The 24,572-nt window shown below is 32.3% G+C and overlaps 2 protein-coding genes across 3 annotated transcripts in view; both read right to left on the bottom strand.

The window, feature by feature from the left end:
• Window positions 1–24,572, bottom strand: part of LOC127704734 (U1 small nuclear ribonucleoprotein A-like) — a 1,100,970-nt gene that overhangs the window by 798,194 nt on the left and 278,204 nt on the right. Inside the window, exon 1 of one of the 2 annotated variants that reach the window (XM_052208943.1) lies at window positions 12,831–12,836. The exons of the other annotated variant lie outside the window; for it this stretch is intronic. The gene's annotated coding sequence lies outside the window, so the exon portion shown is untranslated. Of the gene's footprint in view, window positions 1–12,830; window positions 12,837–24,572 lie in introns of those variants that run through there. 2 annotated transcript variants of the gene reach the window in all.
• On the bottom strand, window positions 8,512–14,871 carry LOC127704723 (monocarboxylate transporter 12-like). Its single transcript, XM_052208922.1, has 4 exons — window positions 14,734–14,871; window positions 12,256–12,402; window positions 10,100–11,188; window positions 8,512–8,803 (listed from the first exon to the last, which is right to left on the bottom strand). Exons 2-4 carry the CDS (start codon window positions 12,347–12,349, stop codon window positions 8,667–8,669), a joined length of 1,320 nt encoding a protein of 439 aa, XP_052064882.1. The 5' UTR covers window positions 12,350–12,402; window positions 14,734–14,871; the 3' UTR covers window positions 8,512–8,666.

Here is a 24,572-nt window from a genome sequence, read left to right as displayed (position 1 = left end):
GATGCAGGTCATCCTATTATAACTTGTCGGTTGTCATAACAGGAGCATTTACCATGTTTACTTTGCATAATCTAGGCCTTCTTATGATAAACCAAGTTTCAGGTCACCTAGACCTCAAATGGAAATAAGTTTTCATTTGGGCAACCTAGTTCAAACCCAAGACGAGACAGAGAGTGGTTGCTGCTGTTATACTAAATGTTTGTTTCTTCTTACATGGATTTAGACTCTAGTATACAGGTCCTCATAGTCATTCTTTAAAAATTGCATTTGCCTGAGTTGATCCAGTTATTCTTGTCTTGTTTTATGGGCAGTTTATTACATTATAAGAAATTCACTTCAACATAGACATCTTACACATTCAGGTATTTCCCATCTATAATCTTTTATGGTAATATTCTTTACAAAGCACAAAATGCCAGGTTTACCTCAAAAGCTAACAAAACATTAAAGCAAACTTATGAAGAAGGAAAACTGTTGCCTGCAAAAAAAACAAAAAAAAAAAAAAAAAAAACAAAAAAAAAAAGCATTTTTGACTTTAATATTGATTCACTTGCACAGTCTTTGCATCGGACATAAACTCATTTATTCTTAAACCAGTTGCTGGTATGATACGGTTAATGTTCCTCTAATATATTTTATGATGGTATGATACTAAACTCCCAATGGAAGGATGGTGCTAGATATTTAATATAATGAAGACATAATCTTTCGAACAGTTAAAATAAGGTCTGGAGCTGGCATGTCAGTAACTGTTTGTAGTCCTTTGTTGTTTATGTAATATTGTCATTTTCAATTTTTGTTTTGTTTGTTTTGTTACCTATTCTGTTATTGGACTCGGACTTCTGTGTGATTTTTACTGTGCGTATTGCTGTGTCTTTGTTTCTTCTTCATTGGGTTGAGATTTTAAAAAGCTTGTTTAATTTAACCCCTCTGCATTTTAGTGCCTGTTCCAAGTCTGGAGCCTCTGGCCTTTGTTAACCTTGTATGAGTTTTTATTTTAGTTCATATATTTCGGAGTTTAGTATGACATTCATTATCACTGATCTGGTACAAATTTTTCTTATGGCTGAAGCCATTTCTGGTTTTTAGGTGGATCGCTTCAGATGCTTGGTCCCAACTGCAGATGTTTTTCCTGCTATAACCCCACGGGAATTTATTACTGTTATTTCAGGCCTTTAGTAACCGTTTAATTGTAAGTTCCATAGCACCTAGTACATATAGATTTATTTTTTTCATGAGTTCAGATCTCTAATTGTTTTAATGAATACATTTCCTTTCTCTCTCTATGAATTGTTGAGGTATTGCTTACTTGTACATTTTGTATCTCTCTCAATATAATTGTGACATTACTTATTTACTAGATTTGGATATTTTTTAGGAAAATTTAACAGATGTGTCAAAAAAAATTTGAGGTTTGACAGTTTTTAAGGAGGTATTAAACACTCCAGGCCTAAGGACAATGATTTACATTTACCTTAACCAGAGTCATGCTGAAGTCTAGCAAATATTTCCTTATCTTGTGTTGGTTAAACTTGGTATGAATGCAGTTTGTTTGAAGCTGTCTTTTCTATTGTTTTTGAGGATTATTAAAGGGTCGGAGATCCAATGCTGACAACTTAATACAGGGGTTACAGAAGAATCATTATTTTTCTCGATTAATTATGCTTTAAATTGTATTTGTTTTACATATGTACATATACTTCCATGTAGCTAATTGCCGTATAAGAATTGTAGGAGATCCTATATAGCTATAATGTTTGGATAGTAGAATCCTCAATAGTAAGTATGTTTTTGTAGCAGACCGACATCCTCTAGATGGGGTTGACTTAGGTCTAGGCATTGAAATGAATCTTTGTGATGGCATGATTGTCAAGCATGTTAAAAGTTAACTCAGAACAATGAAACTATGAGGATCCACCATATTTCTTAATAAAACATGTAGCAGGTAATGACACAGGTAGTTCTAGAGTGGGATTTTTGCTCAATGAGATAAAGAACGTGATCAGATGGATTATGCGGTTCATCAATTCTTAAGTAGTATGGTTTCAAATTTGATTAGGTTATTGCAAAGCATGGACTTGTGTTGCTATAGATCTAGAATATACTACTATATTATTGCCTTTATAATTAGCTGTCAGGGTTGCTACTTACGATATCATGATTTTCGATCAGATCAGAAATTTTTCAACTTGATGGTTCTCACTTGTCACCCTTAACCAACATGCTTATGAAATGAATTGTTAAACATCTTGAATATTTATTTGATGATATACTATAATATACTATATTTTATGATATACAAATACAATCAACTATCTTATGGTTTTGTGTAGTTTTGGTTAGTATTTTTATCTGTGTAGGTAAATATGTTTTTGAACAGTTGTTCACAAAACACCATATTGATTATTTAACATATTTATGTACCAAGTTGTACTTTAAATAATATATCTATCTATCTGTCTATAGTTATCTGGTTCACAGCTTTGCAGCGAACCGCCCTTTTTATGGCGGTTGACAGAGTCTCTGTTTTCCTCCGTCAATGTGGCAGAATTCGCTGCATAGAATCTTAATGTTAACTATGAAATTTAAGGTTTTTGGATAATACAGACTACACTTGTGTATCCCACGGTGTTTTCTAAATTTAAAGCACCAGTGTATCCCACGGTGCATCTTTACATTTTCATATATATCTATCTATCTATCTGCAAGGTTGCCATATTATCTTCAGGTAACCAACCATATATCTATCTACATATACATATACATCTATCTATCTATATATATATATATATATCATATGAATCTATATGATGAATAAAAGCTGTGGTCAGATATCGCCAAACCATATATGTATTTTGTTTTTATGGCACCATCTGAGATAAAAGGTCTTAAATGGTAAACAAAAATCTAATACACGCATTTGTTCTGGTGAGATATAGTGAAAAGATATTGCATAGTCACTGACAATCTCAGTCACCCTTTAAAAATAAATATTATATATTATACACAAGTCAAAGAGAAGAACATGCTGCACTTTTTGTATAAACAGTTTTCGCTGGCAATGGTCATTGCCCATGAGTTTTCCGAATGGTTTTGTTTTTTTTTTTATTTTAGCATGGATGATTTTGGTTGCTGTTTTCCTCTGCATTACATCACACAAATTGAAATTACCACTTATAAAATGAAAGATGTTTTCCTCTGTTTGTATATTCAAAACAGATTTACGAGTTCAAATCATTAGTAACCTACTGTTTCTCCGTATTTATGTATAGAGGTTTACATGATGTACCTAACATCTTTTTTAAATCAATATAACTGTGACAACAGTCAAACAAATTAATGCCTGGAATAGATATCTACAACTTAAAGGAAAACAAATACAATGTATATTGTAAACACATTCTTATTTTGTATAAAAGGAAAACTCATCCGGATATATTTCTAAAAATAAAGGCCAATTTATTTTATTTAGAATGGAGTTGTAGACTCTACCCTAAAATATGATTGAAAGCTGCAATTTTGGACGAAACTGTATCGTATAGGAGATTTTTGTTTTATTGAAAAACCAAAAACAGACACACAATACAGAATATACATGAACACAATAAATTTATAAATACTCTCAAGAAAAGAGTAATTAGAAGTAAAAGGTACATCAAACATTTGGCAATATAAAAAAGCAAAAAGATCATTAAATTAAAAGTGTCAAATATTTAATTTATGTTCAGGACAAGAACAAAATTAACGACAAATACTATAGGTTGGTCCTTTAATGTCGGGAAATTTGGACTGCCTCTGGAAAATGAGGATGTCCTCTTTTTGACAGTAAATTGGACAGGGACAGACGTTTAGACTTGGAACGGGTCACATAAGGACCCATCAAAGGGTTGTTGCAAGGATTCTTAACGTGCAGGGAGCGTGGCAGCACTCCCCATTCTGACCGGACGTTGACGCGTATTTATACATCCCGCACAGCCAAACGGATTTCCCTCTTTGGCAAGAGTTTTACTGCTGGTCGAAAAAGACCAAGAGTGGCCATACTTCTATTCCCTAGTCACCCTTAGGGGTTTTATACGTCAATGAGACAGCAATCCAACGACCCTTACTATATTAACATATAAAATATTCCACTGTTACAGTAGAAAGGTAATATTTAAGCTTAAATCGGCCCTAGTGTACTGTAAGATGTAAATGAGTAGAGCAGATACTGTATATAAACTGCTATGACCACCAAAGTCTTCCAAATTTTGACACAAAAGAACCACTGACGAATTCTGACATGCTTTGTTTTTGTGGTAAAAGCTCATCTCAATTTTCATTACACATTCGCAAAAAAAGGCGGACAGTACCAAGAAGATATTCAAAGCTCACAAATTGAGATGGCATGGCAAACAAAAAATTAAAGACAAAGAAAAAACAAGTAGGTACATAAAACGCTACAAAGAAAACCAAAGACTGAGAAACATGGGGGGATCCCATGATCTCCGTAAGTGTAAGAAGATCCATCTCCACAAGTTGCCCATCGTAAGTGCAAATTCGGTAATGCTTGTCACCATTCTTCTTGCACCATAATTGGTTAAATAGGTGCACGTCTTTCGATGGATGAAATGTGCATAATGTGTCTGGATGCAAATGTTTATTCGTGAAATATTTTTTTGCATAGCAGGTTGAATGACTAGTGCTTTAACAATCCCTGTATATACTCTGAGGGGTTCACCGATGTGCAATTAAAGGAAAACGGCTAGTTTTAAATAGTTTTCAAGAAAATGAAAATAACGATTCGTTGAATCATAATACAGTAAGTAGTTATATCTATGAAAAGTGAGATTTTTAAGATAACTTTACTATGAAAAACATCAAATTGGAAGAAAACTTCTTTGTAGGACGCAAAATAAATCACGTGATTTGATAAAAGCATAAATGCGCTCTCACCAGAGATATGAAAAGTTAAGTACTTAAAGGTCCATCACTGAATGAGGCTTAACTTTAAATTTTCCAAATCGAAAAGTACCTTTACTCTTCGAAACCTTGCAGTGAGCAAACATGCATGATGATTAAAGAAAGAAAACGCATTTTTTTGTGAATCGAATGTAAAATGCCGAATTTGGACAATGAAAGTCAAATAACTATTGGGACGACTTATCAGCAAATCGTCTAAATCAAAAGTGAGATTAATTTTATTAATTAAGTTATACCCAAAATATTTATGTTATTTGTCGAAAATAGGCTGTAATTATCACCAGGCATATATTTGAATAAATGAGTAGTTTTTTTACGATTAAACATGTTTAAGTCACGTAGCTCGAAAACGCTTGGTCTAATTGTTGTCACAAGAGAAAGGTGGAAAGTTCTTTTTTTTTTTATTAAACGTGGCATTCCGAAAATTTACAAACATATTAGAAATAATCGTTTAAAAACACAAATCATTTTGAGTCGTGCTCAAGGAACGGATGGGCAGACGGACGTCAAAACTACGTGTTTGGTCTTTTATGAATTAAAAAAAGAATAGAAAACAAACCCCGTGTCGTATATTCAGAAGTGCAAGTCCCTGCGCTTATTTGTTTGTTTTTTTATTTTACATTGTTCATATTTTTAGTCTTTGTAATTCTATATAATGTAACTTACACGCGAACATCACATTAGTAATCTACATTTAATCAATGAAATGATAACTTGTAAAGTGAAACATGTGAAGACTAGATAGTAGTAAACAGGCCATTACTAAGATGTGACCCTACATTTAGAACGATGCTTATATAAAAGATGGCGTATGTAGGTAATGTGTAGATGAGACAACAATCTAACTATACAAAAAAAAAAAAAAAAAAAATCTCAATTTTTAGACTTTATGAGTGATTTTCAAGATTCACTTTGCGTTATTTAATGTATTATGCCAAGGTAGGAAACATACCGGTATCTTGCTTTTTTAATTGTAAGTACAAGTACATGTTTGCTGTTTTCTCAAACCGATATGATTGATATGATTATTGTGTCTAGCAAAACATTGAGGGTAAATTGTGTCATAGTTCTTTATTCATTTTATTGGAAAGCTGCCGCCCGAATTCTTATATCTTTACAACATCCGTCTTTTGTACAGAAAGTCAGTTCAAAGTTTATTTATTAACACTTTTTTCTTTGAGTTTCCTCATGTATACGAGACCAATAGTAAAACTAAAGGCAGAAAGACGATCACAGCCACCCAAGTAATAGAACGATGTAACGTATGTTCCATTCATTTCTCTTAAGTATCCTGCAGAAAATAAGAGAATATAATGAAATGTAATTACACCTACAAATAACTAATCAAACCAATACATCGTCTTTACGCCTCGGAGAGAACATAACTCATGTTTTGGTGAGGTACAGCTTACAAAGTTTACCCGAATTATTTTGCAAATAATTCCGCTCAAACCAGTGCTTGGGGCCGTCTTAAACCTGCAGTGAGGTGAGTTTTTTTGTTCCGTGTTGAAGGCCTCACTGTGAATTTGAGATGAAAAACAGCAATCAAAGCGCTGTTCCTTTGCTTTTTATGTGTTATTTGCTGTGCATGAACTGACTTTGTGTCATGGATGGATACCCCATACCCTTTGTTTTTCTCTACATAATTACTCGACCAATGCATTATACATATCATGTAATGGTAATCTTGTTCGGTTAATAATTTTCTAAGTGGTGTATTTCCTTTCGTTAAACGAGAGATAATCCATATATACATGTTCTATGAGGGTCTAGATGAGGGTTTACAGAATAGAGTCAATGAGCAAAACGTGTAGAATTAATCAATAACAAAAAACAAAGAGTAAAGAAAAAGAGGCCAAAGAAAAAGGAATAGAGAAAAATGGGGAACTGAAATATAAATATGAAGAAAAATGGTCTCAACAATAAAGAATTAAGACTCAAGGGAAAGGACCCTCTTCCATCTCCCTATTCAAATAAAAGGAATAATGAACTAACAACTTTTAAATTTGCCATCGTCCGAGCGTCTCTAATTGTGGGCAATCTGTTTTACACTTATCAGCATCTCATAATCATTTTCAAGACCAAACTGCATATTTGATAAACAACAGATTTATACAATAACTATGAGGAAACAACTAAAGACACAAGACACCAAGTCATCTATTCCACTTAAAAGTTTATCTCACACCAGTTGTTTTTATAAGTACAATATTTAGTATTCAAGGCTCTATCAAATGATTCAAAATTAGTTACCTATATGGTTTGTTTTCTTTTGTGCTGAGGCTGCGTAAAACAAACAACAATCAATCAATCAGTAGTTCAATAACAGATAATTAAAATGGTTTTAAAGTATTTCTTTCATGATTATTCCCTTGATACAAGTAAATACTCTATAGTTATACATAGTTATACACCCATCTTTCTTCTTTGCTATTATGTCAATCTCACAACCTAAATAACCCGGAATCCAGCAACCTAATCTTGGTAATCGTATAATCACAAATACGTAGACTATGCAATGCAGACTCAAGAATTACAAATTATCTTATTCTTGTATCAGTATAAGCTTTTTTCCGCCTAAAATGATGATTAACGCATATAAAGCTGCTAAATATTTCTATATTTCTGTTATGTGACCAGCAGAAACCCCTAACTAAAATATACCAGTAAGCCGATCTCGTGTTTAACACTAATAATGAAATCAACACCGTTTTAAGTGCTAAACTATAGGGGCCGGTTTTTCAACTTGTCGTTAACTCAACGCTAGTGTTACCCTCAATGTGTCGTTAAAAGGTTTAACCTAGCGTTACGTAACGCAAGGTTAAAAAGATGTTGACCAACTTGATTTAACGGTAGCATTAGCTACCGATAGCGTTAGGATATCTTAACCCGTCGCTAAATTTTAACTATAGTTTAGAGATAGTTTTAGTGACCCATATTTTTTTGACTTCCACGCAAAGCAAATATGACTAACAATGCATCTGTTGCTACCAAGAAACCAAAGGAAAAAAGCATAATTTTACTTGTAACATGTAAAGATTAGATTTTAGGAAAATGGTCAAAACTTAGGTCCTAACACTGGGAACGAGTTTCGCATAAAATTCGTATAGATAAAGGGAGGCCGATGTGTGGTGTTATGATCAAAGACATCAAGAAAAAACCCTATAGTCTTCAATAGGTTTGATAAAATCAGTATTTATAAGTCATTTTCAAGATATACTATGTGTTCTTTTATGAATTTGGTCAATGCAGACAACAGACATTGTTTAATTGATAGTAAGTATATGTATCTTGTTTGCAGTGTTCTGAAACCGATATATTGTTACTTTTGAAGACCGTACGGTTGCCTATAATTGCTCACATTCACTTCATTTGAACTTTGGTGAATAGTTATCTCATTGGCAATCATACCACATCTTCTTATCTTTATATATGATTATTGTGTCTAACAAAACATTGGAGGTAAATTGTGTTACAGTGCTTGTTTCATTTTATTTGAAAACTCCCGCCCGAAATCTTGTATCATAGATCTTAATTTTTTCATGAACGTTATTACTGTATCTTTATTCATAATTCAAATGACTATACTATTTTGCAATGAAAATCAATTTCCGATCTCATCTGTTTGCGATTGTAAAAAATCGTAACAATTCACTGATGCCATACGTTGTTCGACATTGCTTTTGTACAAAAAAAAATTTCAAAGTTTATTCACTAACACTTTTCTTTTTGAGTTTCCTAATGTATACAAGACCAAGAGTAAAAATAAAGGCAGAAAGTATATCACATCCACCCAAAAAATAGAATGATGTAACGTATGTTCCACTCCTATCTTTTAAATATCCTGCAAAAAAAAAACAACAAACAGTTATAAGATGCAACTGGATTTGTCAACAACATCAAACAATGTCCGGTTCTCTAATCAAGACATACATTGTAACTCATACTCTACATAAGTATCTGAAAGAGGGACGAAAGATACCAGAGGGACAGTCAAACTCATAGATCGAAAACAAACTGACAACGCAATGGCCAAAAATAAAAAGACAAACAGACAAATAATAGTAAAGATGACACTACATAGAACACTAAAAACTAGGCAACACGAACCCCACCAAACACTGGGAGTGATCTCAGGTGCTCCGGAAGGGTAAGCAGATCCTGCTCCACATGTGGCACCCGTCGTGTTGCTTATGTTATTACAAGTCCGGTAAATAGTCTAATTCGGTAGGTCATATTCGTAAAAAGGGTAGGGTATTGTAGTTACGACGTAAGGAACATATCCGATATCATCTGTGAAACGGTTATTCCATAACGGTCAACCAACTCGTGATGGCGTCCGTAAAATTTACGAAGGGATGATTTCAACTTCACCATTTGGAACTCTTGGTTTAATAGCTTCCTTGTGAGCAGCAATCCTCTATCAAGGAAATCATGATAGGAAATACAAGCCCGGGAATATCGTATCAATTGGGAGATATATACTCCGTATGCTGGCGCTGCTGGAATGTTGCTACATAGAAATTGAAAGTTCACAATTGGGAAGCTGAAATCATCTCTTTTGTCGTTTTGTTTTCCACCGACCCTCATTGTCACAACTGTGAGAGAACATCGTCTATATAGCGGAACGTAAAGTTAAAGGATATTGCTAACTTCTTATCTTTCTTCCTTTGCATTAAACATATAATGCATTGGTAATCCTTTTTTTTAATTGAAGTGAGGTTTTTTCTTTTTGTCAACGATTTGATATATACATATCCAATGATGGTCTGAATAGGTTTTACAGAAATGAGAAAACAGAATACTGGGCAAAAAGTGTAGAACGTATGGTTAACAAAAAGAAAAAAAAAAAATAGAAAAAAATATACAAAAACTAATAAAGAAGAGAAAAAAAGGTAAAAAATCAGTAAAGAATAAAGGGGTGCTGAATAAAGAACCTATTTCATTTCCTTATATAACATAAAAAAATAATGTATTTAAATAATTAAATGTGACATTGTCCAAGTGAAACCCGATGACGATATATATTTGGGAAGAATTTTTTTTTTTTAAATTTGAATTAACGATCGATGATATAACTGACAAACAATTGTTTTGTTTTATCTTGAAAATGAATACATTTAATCCTAAATAAACATACCAAGGAATGGTGCAGAAGCTGCCAAACTTACTCCTTGAAATAGAACTAGAATACCCATAGCAGATCTAAAATTTTCTATTCCCATAAAATCTGCCACCACTGTTGGCGTCAATGCAAATATTCCCCCAGCACTAATACCAGTCGCAATAGAAAATAGTATAAAATGCCAATATGCTGAACATAATGATGAGAGAGACAAACACACACCAGTGAAACACAAATATAATATGACAATGACATAGTTTTCCAAAAGTTTTCTATCTGCTACGAAACCACATAAAATCATTCCAATAAAATCGCATGCATTAATTAGCGAAACAAGATCTGCAATTCTGCTATCGCTAATGCCTGATTCGTGTGCAAGCGGCGCAATATAAATACTGTTGTATGCATTAGGCACTCTCCCGAAGCAATAAACCAACGCATAAATCCACATGAATGGCGCTTCCATCACACTTTTATCTACAAATTGACAGCAACTTTGTTTCGCTTCCCTTTTTATCAGAATTTGCGATCTATTACTAACTCTCAAAACTGGCAATGAATTGCTTACAATACTAAGTATGTTGGAACGTGACAAACTATCGACATATTTTTCAGTTATTATTCGATCTCTGGTATGTTTGGTCATATGCAGATCTGAATTACACAGTATATGATTTGCCACTGGCTCGTGTTTTACGACTTTTTTTAAAAGACTTTCACTAAAACTTCGTTTCATTTCATTGAGCATTCCATTTGAAGCCATCATTTCATCTTCATCGTTTAGAATCATCTGTTTTCTTTCTGCTATATTTGATGTTCTAAAATGCTGACTGTTTCGTGTCTCTTGAATTGTCGTCATAATGTTGATTCTTTTTGGCCTTAACAGAATTGCCAAAGCAATTATATTTAGATGAATTCCTCCAGTAAGAAGCATTCCACCCTGTAATCCATACTCTCTGATTAAATATCCATAAAGTGGAGGGAAAAGTAGACCTCCTAGCTGACCACCGGATATAGTTATTGCCTGGGCTAAATTTCGTCGTTTGATAAAGTAGATGCCGATCAAATAAGCTAGTGGTCCATGTAAAAATGAAAACGCTAGACCTACAAATTATAAATCGATATGTAAAAACAAAAAAGAAAAAAAAAACAGTTCAGTACGTGAAATATATTGAGTTGAATCATTTTCTTTTTAATTGACCGATTTTATTTTTGTTAAAAAAGAAGCTTTTCTTCGATACCACCCTTTCTTCTTTCCTCCTTTTATGCTATTTCTGTTTTGTTTGTTTTTTGTTAGAATTTGTGTTGGGAATAAATGTGTATGTGTGTGTGTCATATTTTTCTAGTAGGTGTCTGTTATTTTTAAAAGAAATATCTGTTGAACGAAGCAGCATTACTATTCACAAATTAATAAATTCCAGTGCTGTTACAATACTTCACTAAATTTACAATGCAAGATAGTATGTTTCCCTGTAAGATTAAAATGATTTGACACAGAAAGTGAGTTCAAATCATGATTTTCTTATAAAGCTACTAAAAAATCAATTTAAAAAAAAATATCCTTATATGTTTTTGTTTAGATCATAAACCATTACAACAAGATTGAAAACAGTAATTGGGAATTTTCTTTTGATCTGTTCATTGCATGTGGTAGTCTGAAACCTATTCTGTTACTCCTGATGTTTGTGAAAACTCATCGAAGATACCACGGTATAGTTTGGTAAAAATGAACGGCAGATGCGTTTTTCGTCTACATTTGACTCACGAAGTAAAGCGTGTTTTACATTGGATTTATATTGTTGATATTAATTGTTGATGTTCTCCCGACTATTAAACAGAGGGAACATAGCTCATTATGCTGATAATTCATATTTCTTTTGTCTGGAAGCAAACATCGGTTATACATTTTTTGTTGTTGCTTTGCTTAGTTGGTTTTTTTTTCTACTATTGTTGTCCTGTTTTTAATTCGGTTCCTGAGCATTAACCTTTCGCACGCAAATATTTTTTTTTCAAAACACTGAATATTATGGTACCAGTTTTGTTCTTATCCTCTGGTTTGTCCGTAGATCTCCGATCTATTGTTTTGTTCGGTTCCCCTATCATTTTCTCCTTACACTATTCTTGACTTTATTAAAAATACTGACAAAACCTACAATATAGTACATGTATACCTGATAAAAACCCATTTGTAAAAAGTAATGTTGTTGTGTTGGTTGCAAAGCTCCCACCAATAAAAGCCGCACTGGACAAAACACCAGCTATCATTAAACACTGTCTGGTTGATAAAAACCGAAGACCAATTGTAAGCACTGGAAGGGCTGAAAATATAGTTACTTGTTTGTTATAAACATTAGGTCGTAATATAGCAACCTTGACTTGAAAATAAAAACAGTTCGATTTGATTTATTCTACAGAACGTTAAGGCAACACTTTTATTCACAACTTTAGTACTCTCCTGACGATTAAAAAGTTGACATATTGTATTAACAACTGTCTATTGTTGAAGACTGTTTGATTTCATTTGGTTATAAAGTCGTTTGACGTATACCCCCATATATCCTGCATTTCATAACAATCAATCAATTAAATAATGTTTCTACTGCATAATTAAAAGTAAGATAAAAAGCAATAATAGAATTGTGTCTAAATTATTATAAAATAAGAAGCGGAAGATATACAACGGCGAACATTAAAACTCAAAGTTTTGAAATTTTAAGTTTTCAATGATCTTCAACTGCTTACTTTATTTGATCTTTTTTTTTTGTTGACTTTTTGGTTCGAGCGTCAATGATGAGTTTTTGTAGACGAAACGCGCATCTGGCATACACAATTTTATTCTTGGTTTCTATGTTGAGCTTATTTAAAGTATGAAAAAAAAAGAAAAAAAAAAGAGAACAAAAGACGAAAATACAAACAACATTCTAAACAAAACATACGACTGATCAACACTTCCATTTACCAGGTTGATATCAGGTGCCTACGAAGGATTGGTATTTCCTTCTTTCTAAAAATGTGGGACCTGTCGTGTTGTTCATGGTAAGAACGAATATTTTGTTAAAGCACACTCGATGTCATCATTGAGGAAACAGGACGAAAGATTGGCTACGATAATCGAAACATATTCGTTGTTATCTACACAGATATTCCATAATAGCCAACCAACTCATGAAATCACAAGTAAAACTTCCGAAGTGATCAATTCGACTTTACGACTAGGAATCCTTGCTTCAGTAGATTAATTGTAAGTAGTATCCGTCAGAGAACATTAAGAAAGCAATACAATATTCGTTTCATCTCGATTTCTGTTAATTTCCTAGCTCATCCATATTTTGAAAACACGTAGACCTCATGGTTTACTGATATCATTTTCTAATCACTTGTTCATGTGTAAACATCTAACCACAAAAACGTCTTAAAAATGCTTGTAACAGTAATATTCAAGTTTTTCTAATATGTTTAATGAGAAGGTCCATGGAAAAGGTCCATTTTCTGTTCCTTTGGACAAAGTGTATAATTTCTGTTAATTTCCTAGCTCATCCATATTTTAAAAACACGTAGACCTCATGGTTTACTGATATCATTTTCTAATCACTTGTTCATGTGTAAACATCTAACCACAAAAACGTCTTAAAAATGCTTGTAACAGTAATATTCAAGTTTTTCTAACATGTTTAATGAGAAGGTCCATGCAAAAGGTCCATTTTCTGTTCCTTTGGACAAAGTGTATAATTTCTGTTAATTTCCTAGCTCATCCATATTTTGAAAACACGTAGACCTCATGGTTTACTGATATCATTTTCTAATCACTTGTTCATGTGTAAACATCTAACCACAAAAACGGCCTAAAAATGCTTGTAACAGTAATATTCAAGTTTTTCTAACATTTTTAATGAGAAGGTCCATTGAAAAGGTCCATTTTCTGTTCCTTTGGACAAAGTGTATAATTTCTGTTAATTTCCTAGCTCATCCATATTTTGAAAACACGTAGACCTCATGGTTTACTGATATCGTTTTCTAATCACTTGTTCATGTGTAAACATCTAACCACAAAAACGTCTTAAAAATGCTTGTAACAGTAATATTCAAGTTTTTCTAACATGTTTATGGAAAAGGTCCATTTTCTGTTCCTTTGGACAAAGTGTATAATTTGATTTTGGTGTATAATTACCTATTTTTTTATTTGAAATAATGCATACAGATAAAAATGAAGGATGGTTTGAAAGAACCAATTTCACATAAATGAGTATACTCCTACTCCCATATACATAAAATTTGATTATCATTTACACATACATTGCACATATATTGATGGAAATACTTATTTGTGTATTGTAAACCAGCTACTTGTTCAATGCGACACAACACACTATAGTTTTGTGCAATATGACACCATAAACAAATAAACAAAACGAAAGGACAAAAGAAGAAGAAACAATAAAAACATAAGTTAAACACAGATATTTCACAAAAATGCATCTAATCTGATAACAGAAGTAAAATTCTGGAGACAGAGTTTATTTAAAATCTGTAAGTATCTAGAACAGTCAAATCTGTATACCGACAATAAATTACATATTCATATATCTCTACTTGTAAATTGAGACTAAATACCATTATGACGATTTTGATTTTGAATTTTAAATACTTACTAGAAATACTGTATGTTGCATGCAGAATACCAGTTATAGATGAGGTTAAAGATGAACTGGAATCGAACTTGTCAACAAAACCATTAAAGAAAACACCAAATCCTCTCAACGAGGATGCAAACACACAAAAACTTGCTGTGGCCGCTGCAAAAATATGAAAAAAACAAAAATAAAACAAAAATAAAAGCATAATTTATCTCTGAATTCGCTGTTCTAATGAAACGCCCATAATATAAAAAAAAAAAATGTATATCGTATCGGATAATTTTGTTATAAAGTGATTTGTCTAACCAAGGGAAATTTTCTGCAGACAACTTTATAATCGTATGTCTACAACAATACATCAATATGCGAGATTTGAACAACGGTAAAAAGTAAAATAACAAAAATACCGAACTCAAAGCAAAATTCAAAACGGAAAAATCAAAAGCTCAAGATAAACTACTGTCGCCTTAATGTATGTAACATGTGTAAGTTATTATAGTTATCAAATCATAAAACTTAAACCTTTATATGTTGTTCGAATATTTGGTCTTCGGGTTGCTGTCTTTTTGATGCATACCCCATATCTCTTTTTTAACGCAACTCGGGTAAACTAGTGACGTTGTGATTTGTTTAACGCCGTCACGTCGTTAAACCCGGGTGAGTCAATTTCATTCTGGTATCATGACATCACGTCTACTATTAATGGTTGCACTTTGTAAATACAGCTGTTTCTCAAACCACGCCTCTTTTGGGGAGATATTTAATATTCATAGGTATTTTAATTTGTTAACGTACTGTTTCCAATTGATTGATGATCTCTGTGTTTCATCTCATAGAGACATCACTTGGGAATGTAACCAGTATAGAAAAACATGGTAGCGGCTAAATTTTAATTCTTAGGAGGTCCAAAAATGGAGGTAAGGGTAGTATAGAATTTTAGTATAAGTTTAAACTCTTAGAAGTTCAGGGCATATAAATGTTGAAAATATGCCGCACAGCCCTATATTTTGACCTTTGAATAAAATAGTAGTGCATATAAACTTTCCGTTCTGGGATATCATTTTTCACGAAACTTCATAGTAAAAGTGTCACAGTTTTAGCCGCAAAGGGAGTTCCTATGGGAAATTGCATTGTCTGTATTTACAGAATTGCAACCTATATAGGGTTAAAAAATAGAACATACAGAATTTCACAAAATCTGGTTTATCTCAGAGATTTTAAAGAATTTAACTCAAATATGAAGTTTTATAAATATTTCATGAAGATTGAGAAAATCCTGGGCCTTAACTATGATGACTCAGCATAAATTCACAATTTACAGTATGCTCGGTTTACTTAAAGCCCTGAATTCAAAATAAATTCATAATATATGCTTATTTGTAATTTAAATTGTTTAGAAGTGCTTATATTTACTCTTCGCAGTAATTGCAACTCATTGATCCTTCCTAAATATTTTAAGTGGGGTGTTTTTTTCCTGTCGATAACCCAAAAGTAAGCCGTAACGCCTAAATGTGCTTTTTTGTGACCGCGGCATAAAAAAGTACAAGCTAGAATTACAAAAAGACCTCAATAAAACTTACAATAGTGTGTTCTATCCTAAATATGTAGTAAATATTCCACATTGCTAGAAACAGGGAAAAAATTTGGAATTATGAGGCCCCAGGGGCAAAAAACAGAGCAAAATGCCTACCCCTGAGTCATAAAACAGATAATTTAACTTGAAAATGCTATGATTTTTTTTATTTTAAAGGTCTTTTGTAAAGTAAACAATAACTGTGCTAGCAAGTTATGCAAACATCAGATGTTAGCAGTCATTTCAATCAAACTTTTAGTGAATTTATGCACCAGACTGATATCTTCATAAATACAACTTTTGCAAATATGGCTTTGTTTAAACACTTCTAGTTCATATATTAACTAACTTATGTTAGATATATGGTTAGGGATGATACTGTTGTGACAGGAATTCTAAACTGACCATTTGAGGCAGAAATTGTGAACTTTCATTGACAAATAGGCATACAGTAAGATGTGGACAGGAGACACAGGCAGGATTGGATACTTTGTACAATCTTGAATGTTGGAATGCTTAACCACTAAACAATACATTTATAGTATTCTAAAATGCTTTCGATTTGTTATCAGAATAGTTTCACACAGGTTTTAGACAGTTCATGTCAGAAAACATGCACACAGGGTAAGCTGGCAATAATTAGAGTCTTGTTTTCAAAATCTTTAAAAAATTGAAACAGGGGTAGGGGTATAAAATGTACTGTAAAAGGAAAATTAGAGTATATGCAGTGATTTCTTTAAGGCTATAATTCTGATAAATAAGTATTGCTGTGAGAAAAAGAGTTTTTAGAGAGTTTTCTTTTTGAATAAATGTTTGTATATAGGGTTAAAAAATAGAACATACAGAATTTCACAAAATCTGGTTTATCTCAGAGATTTTAAAGAATTTAACTCAAATATGAAGTTTTATAAATATTTCATGAAGATTGAGAAAATCCTGGGCCTTAACTATGATGACTCAGCATAAATTCACAGTTTACAGTATGCTCGGTTTACTTAAAGCCCTGAATTCAAAATAAATTCATAATATATGCCTATTTGTAATTTAAATTGTTTAGAAGTGCTTATATTTACTCTTCGCAGTAATTGCAACTCATTGATCCTTCCTTAATAATTTTAGTGGGGTGTTTTTTTCCTGTCGATAACCCAAAAGTAAGCCGTAACGCCTAAATGTGCTTTTTTGTGACCGCGGCATAAAAAAGTACAAGCTAGAATTACAAAAAGACCTCAATAAAACTTTCAATAGTGTGTTCTATCCTAAATATGTAGTAAATATTCCACATTGCTAGAAACAGGGAAAAAATTTGGAATTATGAGGCCCCAGGGGCAAAAAACAGAGAAAAATGCCTACCCCTGAGTCATAAAACAGATAATTTAACTTGAAAATGCTATGATTTTTTTTTATTTTAAAGGTCTTTTGTAAAGTAAACAATAACTGTGCTAGCAAGTTATGCAAAAATCAGATGTTAGCAGTCATTTCAATCAAACTTTTAGTGAATTTATGCACCAGACTGATATCTTCATAAATACAACTTTTGCAAATATGGCTTTGTTTAAACACTTCTAGTTCATATATTAACTAACTTATGTTAGATATATGGTTAGGGATGATACTGTTGTGACAAGAATTCTAAACTGACCATTTGAGGCAGAAATTGTGAACTTTCATTGACAAATAGGCATACAGTAAGATGTGGACAGGAGACACAGGCAGGATTGGATACTTTGTACAATCTTGAATGTTGGAATGCTTAACCACTAAACAATACATTTATAGTATTCTAAAATGCGTTCGATTTGTTATCAGAATAGTTTCACACAGGTTTTAGACAGTTCATGTCAGAAAACATGCACATAGGGTAAGCTGGCAATAATTAGAGTCTTGTTTTCAAAATCTTTAAAAAATTGAAACAGGGGTAGGGGTATAAAATGTACTGTAAAAGGAAACTTAGAGTATATGCAGTGATTTCTTTAAGGCTATAATTCTGATAAATAAGTATTGCTGTGAGAAAAAGAGTTTTTAGAGAGTTTTCTTTTTGAATAAATGTTTGTATAGGTTGCACTTTGTAAATACAGCTGTTTCTCAAACCACGCCTCTTTTGGGGAGATATTTTTAATATTCATAGGTATGTTAATTTGTTAACGTACTGGTTCCAATTGATGATCTCTGTGTTTCATCTCATGGAGACATCACTTGGGAATGTAACCAGTATAGAAAAACATGGTAGCGGCTAAATTTTAATTCTTAAGAGGTCCAAAAATGGAGGTAAGGGTAGTATAGAATTTTAGTATAAGTTTAAACTCTTAGAAGTTCAGGGCATATAAATGTTGAAAATATGCCGCACAGCCCTATATTTTGACCTTTGAATAAAATAGTAGTGCATATAAACTTTCCGTTCTGGGATATCATTTTTCACGAAACTTCATAGTAAAAGTGTCACAGTTTTAGCCGCAAAGGGAGTTCCTATGGGAAATTGCATTGTCTGTATTTACAGAATTGCAACCTATATAGGGTTAAAAAATAGAACATACAGAATTTCACAAAATCTGGTTTATCTCAGAGATTTTAAAGAATTTAACTCAAATATAAAGTTTTATAAATATTTCATGAAGATTGAGAAAATCCTGGGCCTTAACTATGATGACTCAGCATAAATTCACAGTTTACAGTATGCTTGGTTTACTTAAAGCCCTGAATTCAAAATAAATTCATAATATATGCCTATTTGTAATTTAAATTGTTTAGAAGTGCTTATATTTACTCTTCGCAGTAATTGCAACTCATTGATCCTTCCTAAATATTTTCAGTGGGGTGTTTTTTTCCTGTCGATAACCCAAAAGTAAGCCGTAACGCCTAAATGTGCTTTTTTGTGACCGCGGCATAAAAAAGTACAAGCTAGAATTACAAAAAGACCTCAATAAAACTTACAATAGTGTGTTCTATCCTAAATATGTAGTAAATATTCCACATTGCTAGAAACAGGGGAAAAAATTTGGAATAATGAGGCCCCAGGGGCAAAAAACAGAGAAAAATGCCTACCCCTGAGTCAAAAAACAGATAATTTAACTTGAAAATGCTATGATTTTTTTTATTTTAAAGGTCTTTTGTAAAGTAAACAATAACTGTGCTAGAAAGTTATGCAAAAATCAGATGTTAGCAGTCATTTCAATCAAACTTTTAGTGAATTTATGCACCAGACTGATATCTTCATAAATACAACTTTTGCAAATATGGCTTTGTTTAAACACTTCTAGTTCATATATTAACTAACTTATGTTAGATATATGGTTAGGGATGATACTGTTGTGACAAGAATTCTAAACTGACCATTTGAGGCAGAAATTGTGAACTTTCATTGACAAATAGGCATACAGTAAGATGTGGACAGGAGACACAGGCAGGATTGGATACTTTGTACAATCTTGAATGTTGGAATGCTTAACCACTAAACAATACATTGATAGTATTCTAAAATGCGTTCGATTTGTTATCAGAATAGTTTCACACAGGTTTTAGACAGTTCATGTCAGAAAACATGCACATAGGGTAAGCTGGCAATAATTAGAGTCTTGTTTTCAAAATCTTTAAAAAATTGAAACAGGGGTAGGGGTATAAAATGTACTGTAAAAGGAAACTTAGAGTATATGCAGTGATTTCTTTAAGGCTATAATTCTGATAAATAAGTATTGCTGTGAGAAAAAGAGTTTTTAGAGAGTTTTCTTTTTGAATAAATGTTTGTATAGGTTGCACTTTGTAAATACAGCTGTTTCTCAAACCACGCCTCTTTTGGGGAGATATTTTTAATATTCATAGGTATGTTAATTTGTTAACGTACTGGTTCCAATTGATGATCTCTGTGTTTCATCTCATAGAGACATCACTTGGGAATGTAACCAGTATAGAAAAACATGGTAGCGGCTAAATTTTAATTCTTAGGAGGTCCAAAAATGGAGGTAAGGGTAGTATAGAATTTTAGTATAAGTTTAAACTCTTAGAAGTTCAGGGCATATAAATGTTGAAAATATGCCGCACAGCCCTATATTTTGACCTTTGAATAAAATAGTACTGCATATAAACTTTCCGTTCTGGGATATCATTTTTCACGAAACTTCATAGTAAAAGTGTCACAGTTTTAGCCGCAAAGGGAGTTCCTATGGGAAATTGCATTGTCTGTATTTACAGAATTGCAACCTATATAGGGTTAAAAAATAGAACATACAGAATTTCACAAAATCTGGTTTATCTCAGAGATTTTAAAGAATTTAACTCAAATATAAAGTTTTATAAATATTTCATGAAGATTGAGAAAATCCTGGGCCTTAACTATGATGACTCAGCATAAATTCACAGTTTACAGTATGCTTGGTTTACTTAAAGTCCTGAATTCAAAATAAATTCATAATATATGCCTATTTGTAATTTAAATTGTTTAGAAGTGCTTATATTTACTCTTCGCAGTAATTGCAACTCATTGATCCTTCCTAAATATTTTTAGTGGGGTGTTTTTTTCCTGTCGATAACCCAAAAGTAAGCCGTAACGCCTAAATGTGCTTTTTTGTGACCGCGGCATAAAAAAGTACAAGCTAGAATTACAAAAAGACCTCAATAAAACTTACAATAGTGTGTTCTATCCTAAATATGTAGTAAATATTCCACATTGCTAGAAACAGGGGAAAAAATTTGGAATAATGAGGCCCCAGGGGCAAAAAACAGAGAAAAATGCCTACCCCTGAGTCAAAAAACAGATAATTTAACTTGAAAATGCTATGATTTTTTTTATTTTAAAGGTCTTTTGTAAAGTAAACAATAACTGTGCTAGAAAGTTATGCAAAAATCAGATGTTAGCAGTCATTTCAATCAAACTTTTAGTGAATTTATGCACCAGACTGATATCTTCATAAATACAACTTTTGCAAATATGGCTTTGTTTAAACACTTCTAGTTCATATATTAACTAACTTATGTTAGATATATGGTTAGGGATGATACTGTTGTGACAAGAATTCTAAACTGACCATTTGAGGCAGAAATTGTGAACTTTCATTGACAAATAGGCATACAGTAAGATGTGGACAGGAGACACAGGCAGGATTGGATACTTTGTACAATCTTGAATGTTGGAATGCTTAACCACTAAACAATACATTTATAGTATTCTAAAATGCGTTCGATTTGTTATCAGAATAGTTTCACACAGGTTTTAGACAGTTCATGTCAGAAAACATGCACATAGGGTAAGCTGGCAATAATTAGAGTCTTGTTTTCAAAATCTTTAAAAAAATGAAACAGGGGTAGGGGTATAAAATGTACTGTAAAAGGAAACTTAGAGTATATGCAGTGATTTCTTTAAGGCTATAATTCTGATAAATAAGTATTGCTGTGAGAAAAAGAGTTTTTAGAGAGTTTTCTTTTTGAATAAATGTTTGTATAGGTTGCACTTTGTAAATACAGCTGTTTCTCAAACCACGCCTCTTTTGGGGAGATATTTTTAATATTCATAGGTATGTTAATTTGTTAACGTACTGGTTCCAATTGATGATCTCTGTGTTTCATCTCATAGAGACATCACTTGGGAATGTAACCAGTATAGAAAAACATGGTAGCGGCTAAATTTTAATTCTTAGGAGGTCCAAAAATGGAGGTAAGGGTAGTATAGAATTTTAGTATAAGTTTAAACTCTTAGAAGTTCAGGGCATATAAATGTTGAAAATATGCCGCACAGCCCTATATTTTGACCTTTGAATAAAATAGTAGTGCATATAAACTTTCCGTTCTGGGATATCATTTTTCACGAAACTTCATAGTAAAAGTGTCACAGTTTTAGCCGCAAAGGGAGTTCCTATGGGAAATTGCATTGTCTGTATTTACAGAATTGCAACCTATATAGGGTTAAAAAATAGAACATACAGAATTTCACAAAATCTGGTTTATCTCAGAGATTTTAAAGAATTTAACTCAAATATAAAGTTTTATAAATATTTCATGAAGATTGAGAAAATCCTGGGCCTTAACTATGATGACTCAGCATAAATTCACAGTTTACAGTATGCTTGGTTTACTTAAAGCCCTGAATTCAAAATAAATTCATAATATATGCCTATTTGTAATTTAAATTGTTTAGAAGTGCTTATATTTACTCTTCGCAGTAATTGCAACTCATTGATCCTTCCTAAATATTTTTAGTGGGGTGTTTTTTTCCTGTCGATAACCCAAAAGTAAGCCGTAACGCCTAAATGTGCTTTTTTGTGACCGCGGCATAAAAAAGTACAAGCTAGAATTACAAAAAGACCTCAATAAAACTTACAATAGTGTGTTCTATCCTAAATATGTAGTAAATATTCCACATTGCTAGAAACAGGGGAAAAAATTTGGAATAATGAGGCCCCAGGGGCAAAAAACAGAGAAAAATGCCTACCCCTGAGTCAAAAAACAGATAATTTAACTTGAAAATGCTATGATTTTTTTTATTTTAAAGGTCTTTTGTAAAGTAAACAATAACTGTGCTAGAAAGTTATGCAAAAATCAGATGTTAGCAGTCATTTCAATCAAACTTTTAGTGAATTTATGCACCAGACTGATATCTTCATAAATACAACTTTTGCAAATATGGCTTTGTTTAAACACTTCTAGTTCATATATTAACTAACTTATGTTAGATATATGGTTAGGGATGATACTGTTGTGACAAGAATTCTAAACTGACCATTTGAGGCAGAAATTGTGAACTTTCATTGACAAATAGGCATACAGTAAGATGTGGACAGGAGACACAGGCAGGATTGGATACTTTGTACAATCTTGAATGTTGGAATGCTTAACTACTAAACAATACATTTATAGTATTCTAAAATGCTTTCGATTTGTTATCAGAATAGTTTCACACAGGTTTTAGACAGTTCATGTCAGAAAACATGCACATAGGGTAAGCTGGCAATAATTAGAGTCTTGTTTTCAAAATCTTTAAAAAATTTAAACAGGGGTAGGGGTATAAAATGTACTGTAAAAGGAAACTTAGAGTATATGCAGTGATTTCTTTAAGGCTATAATTCTGATAAATAAGTATTGCTGTGAGAAAAAGTGTTTTTAGAGAGTTTTCTTTTTGAATAAATGTTTGTATAGATGATGTCATCTTTTAATGTAATTGTATTTCATTTATAAAAAAGAAGATAGTCTATTTTTATACACAACTTGGCAGGAAAAGTCTTGTGTGCAATAAAATCGTTATACGGTTCACTTCTGAAGTTAAGAAAGATCGATAGAGAATTCGGCCTTCGTTCTCAACCCCTATTTAATTTTACAAACCCTCTATTTATCCGTACGGGGTCAGTAATAAACCATGTAACTTATATTATTCATACAATCATGTATTCATGTTACAGAAAATACGAAATTAAAGAAACTACACACTCGTAGTGTATAAAGATGTATATACAATCAATGACCGAATGAATTGGAACATTTTGAACTGTGTATTTCAGACCATCAAATAATAAAAATGAGAAATAATTCTTGTGAAACGACTGTAATAAGAACAATGGTAGACTTATATTATGGTGCGGATTATGTTTAAATACTTTGCAAATAACGAAAGTATAAAAAAACAGATGTGTGCACACGTAAAACTAATTTCATCCCACAACATGTTGTGCCTGTACCTAGTTAGGCCTCAGTTGGGAGCAGTTTAACCTCTCTTTAGAACTTTCAAAATACGCTGCCATATAACTGTTTCCTTGATCTATTCTAGAGTAGTTCTAACCAAGAGTTTTCTATGGTAGAATGTAAGAATCAGTTTAAGGGTAGAACTCTCTAAAACTGTTCTACGTTAGTACTGTCAGAATATGTTGTAGCGTAAAACTGTCCAAATCTGTTCTAGAATAGAACCGTAAAAACCGGTTCTAAACGACATACATAAGAACAATTTTATGAACATGATTTCGAACAGATTTTATATTTTTCTTTCAAGGCATATCATAAGTTAAAAATGATTACAATCTTGGATGTTGCTGTAAGTTTTGTTATTTCTTTATATTTATAATCAATCTGTTATCAAACACATTTTTATTATGACAGTGTTACGTGATTATTTTTGTACGAGCCTTGTTATTGGTTCGACATTTGCTGTAATTGACCTGATATATATTATTCAAACACAATTATCCTGAAATAGTCATAATAACATGTAGTGATACAATGCATATACAGCATTAAAGCAACTATGAGTGTTTAAAGTAAAATAACAATTCCGAACTCCAAGGAAAATTCAAAACGGAAAGTCCCTTAT

The sequence above is a fragment of the Mytilus californianus genome, unplaced genomic scaffold (assembly GCF_021869535.1).
Source record: "Mytilus californianus isolate M0D057914Y unplaced genomic scaffold, xbMytCali1.0.p SCAF_6, whole genome shotgun sequence".
In the NCBI taxonomy this organism is placed as follows: Eukaryota; Metazoa; Mollusca; class Bivalvia; order Mytilida; family Mytilidae; genus Mytilus; species Mytilus californianus.
Note: the sequence above shows the minus strand (reverse complement) of the source record. Positions and strands in the feature narration are given on the sequence as shown.

What these genes read in the sequence shown, in the direction of transcription:
- LOC127704723 (XM_052208922.1), bottom strand. Translation starts at nt 12,349, where the DNA reads ATGATAGCTGGTGTTTTGTCCAGTGCGGCTTTTATTGGTGGGAGCTTT. An exon ending in TACAAATGGGTTTTTATCAG is followed by an intron (nt 11,189 to 12,255) that starts GTATACATGTAC and finishes TATAATTTGTAG; the next exon opens with GTCTAGCGTTTTCATTTTTA. An exon ending in AGCTTCTGCACCATTCCTTG is followed by an intron (nt 8,804 to 10,099) that starts GTATGTTTATTT and finishes TTTTTTTTGCAG; the next exon opens with GATATTTAAAAGATAGGAGT.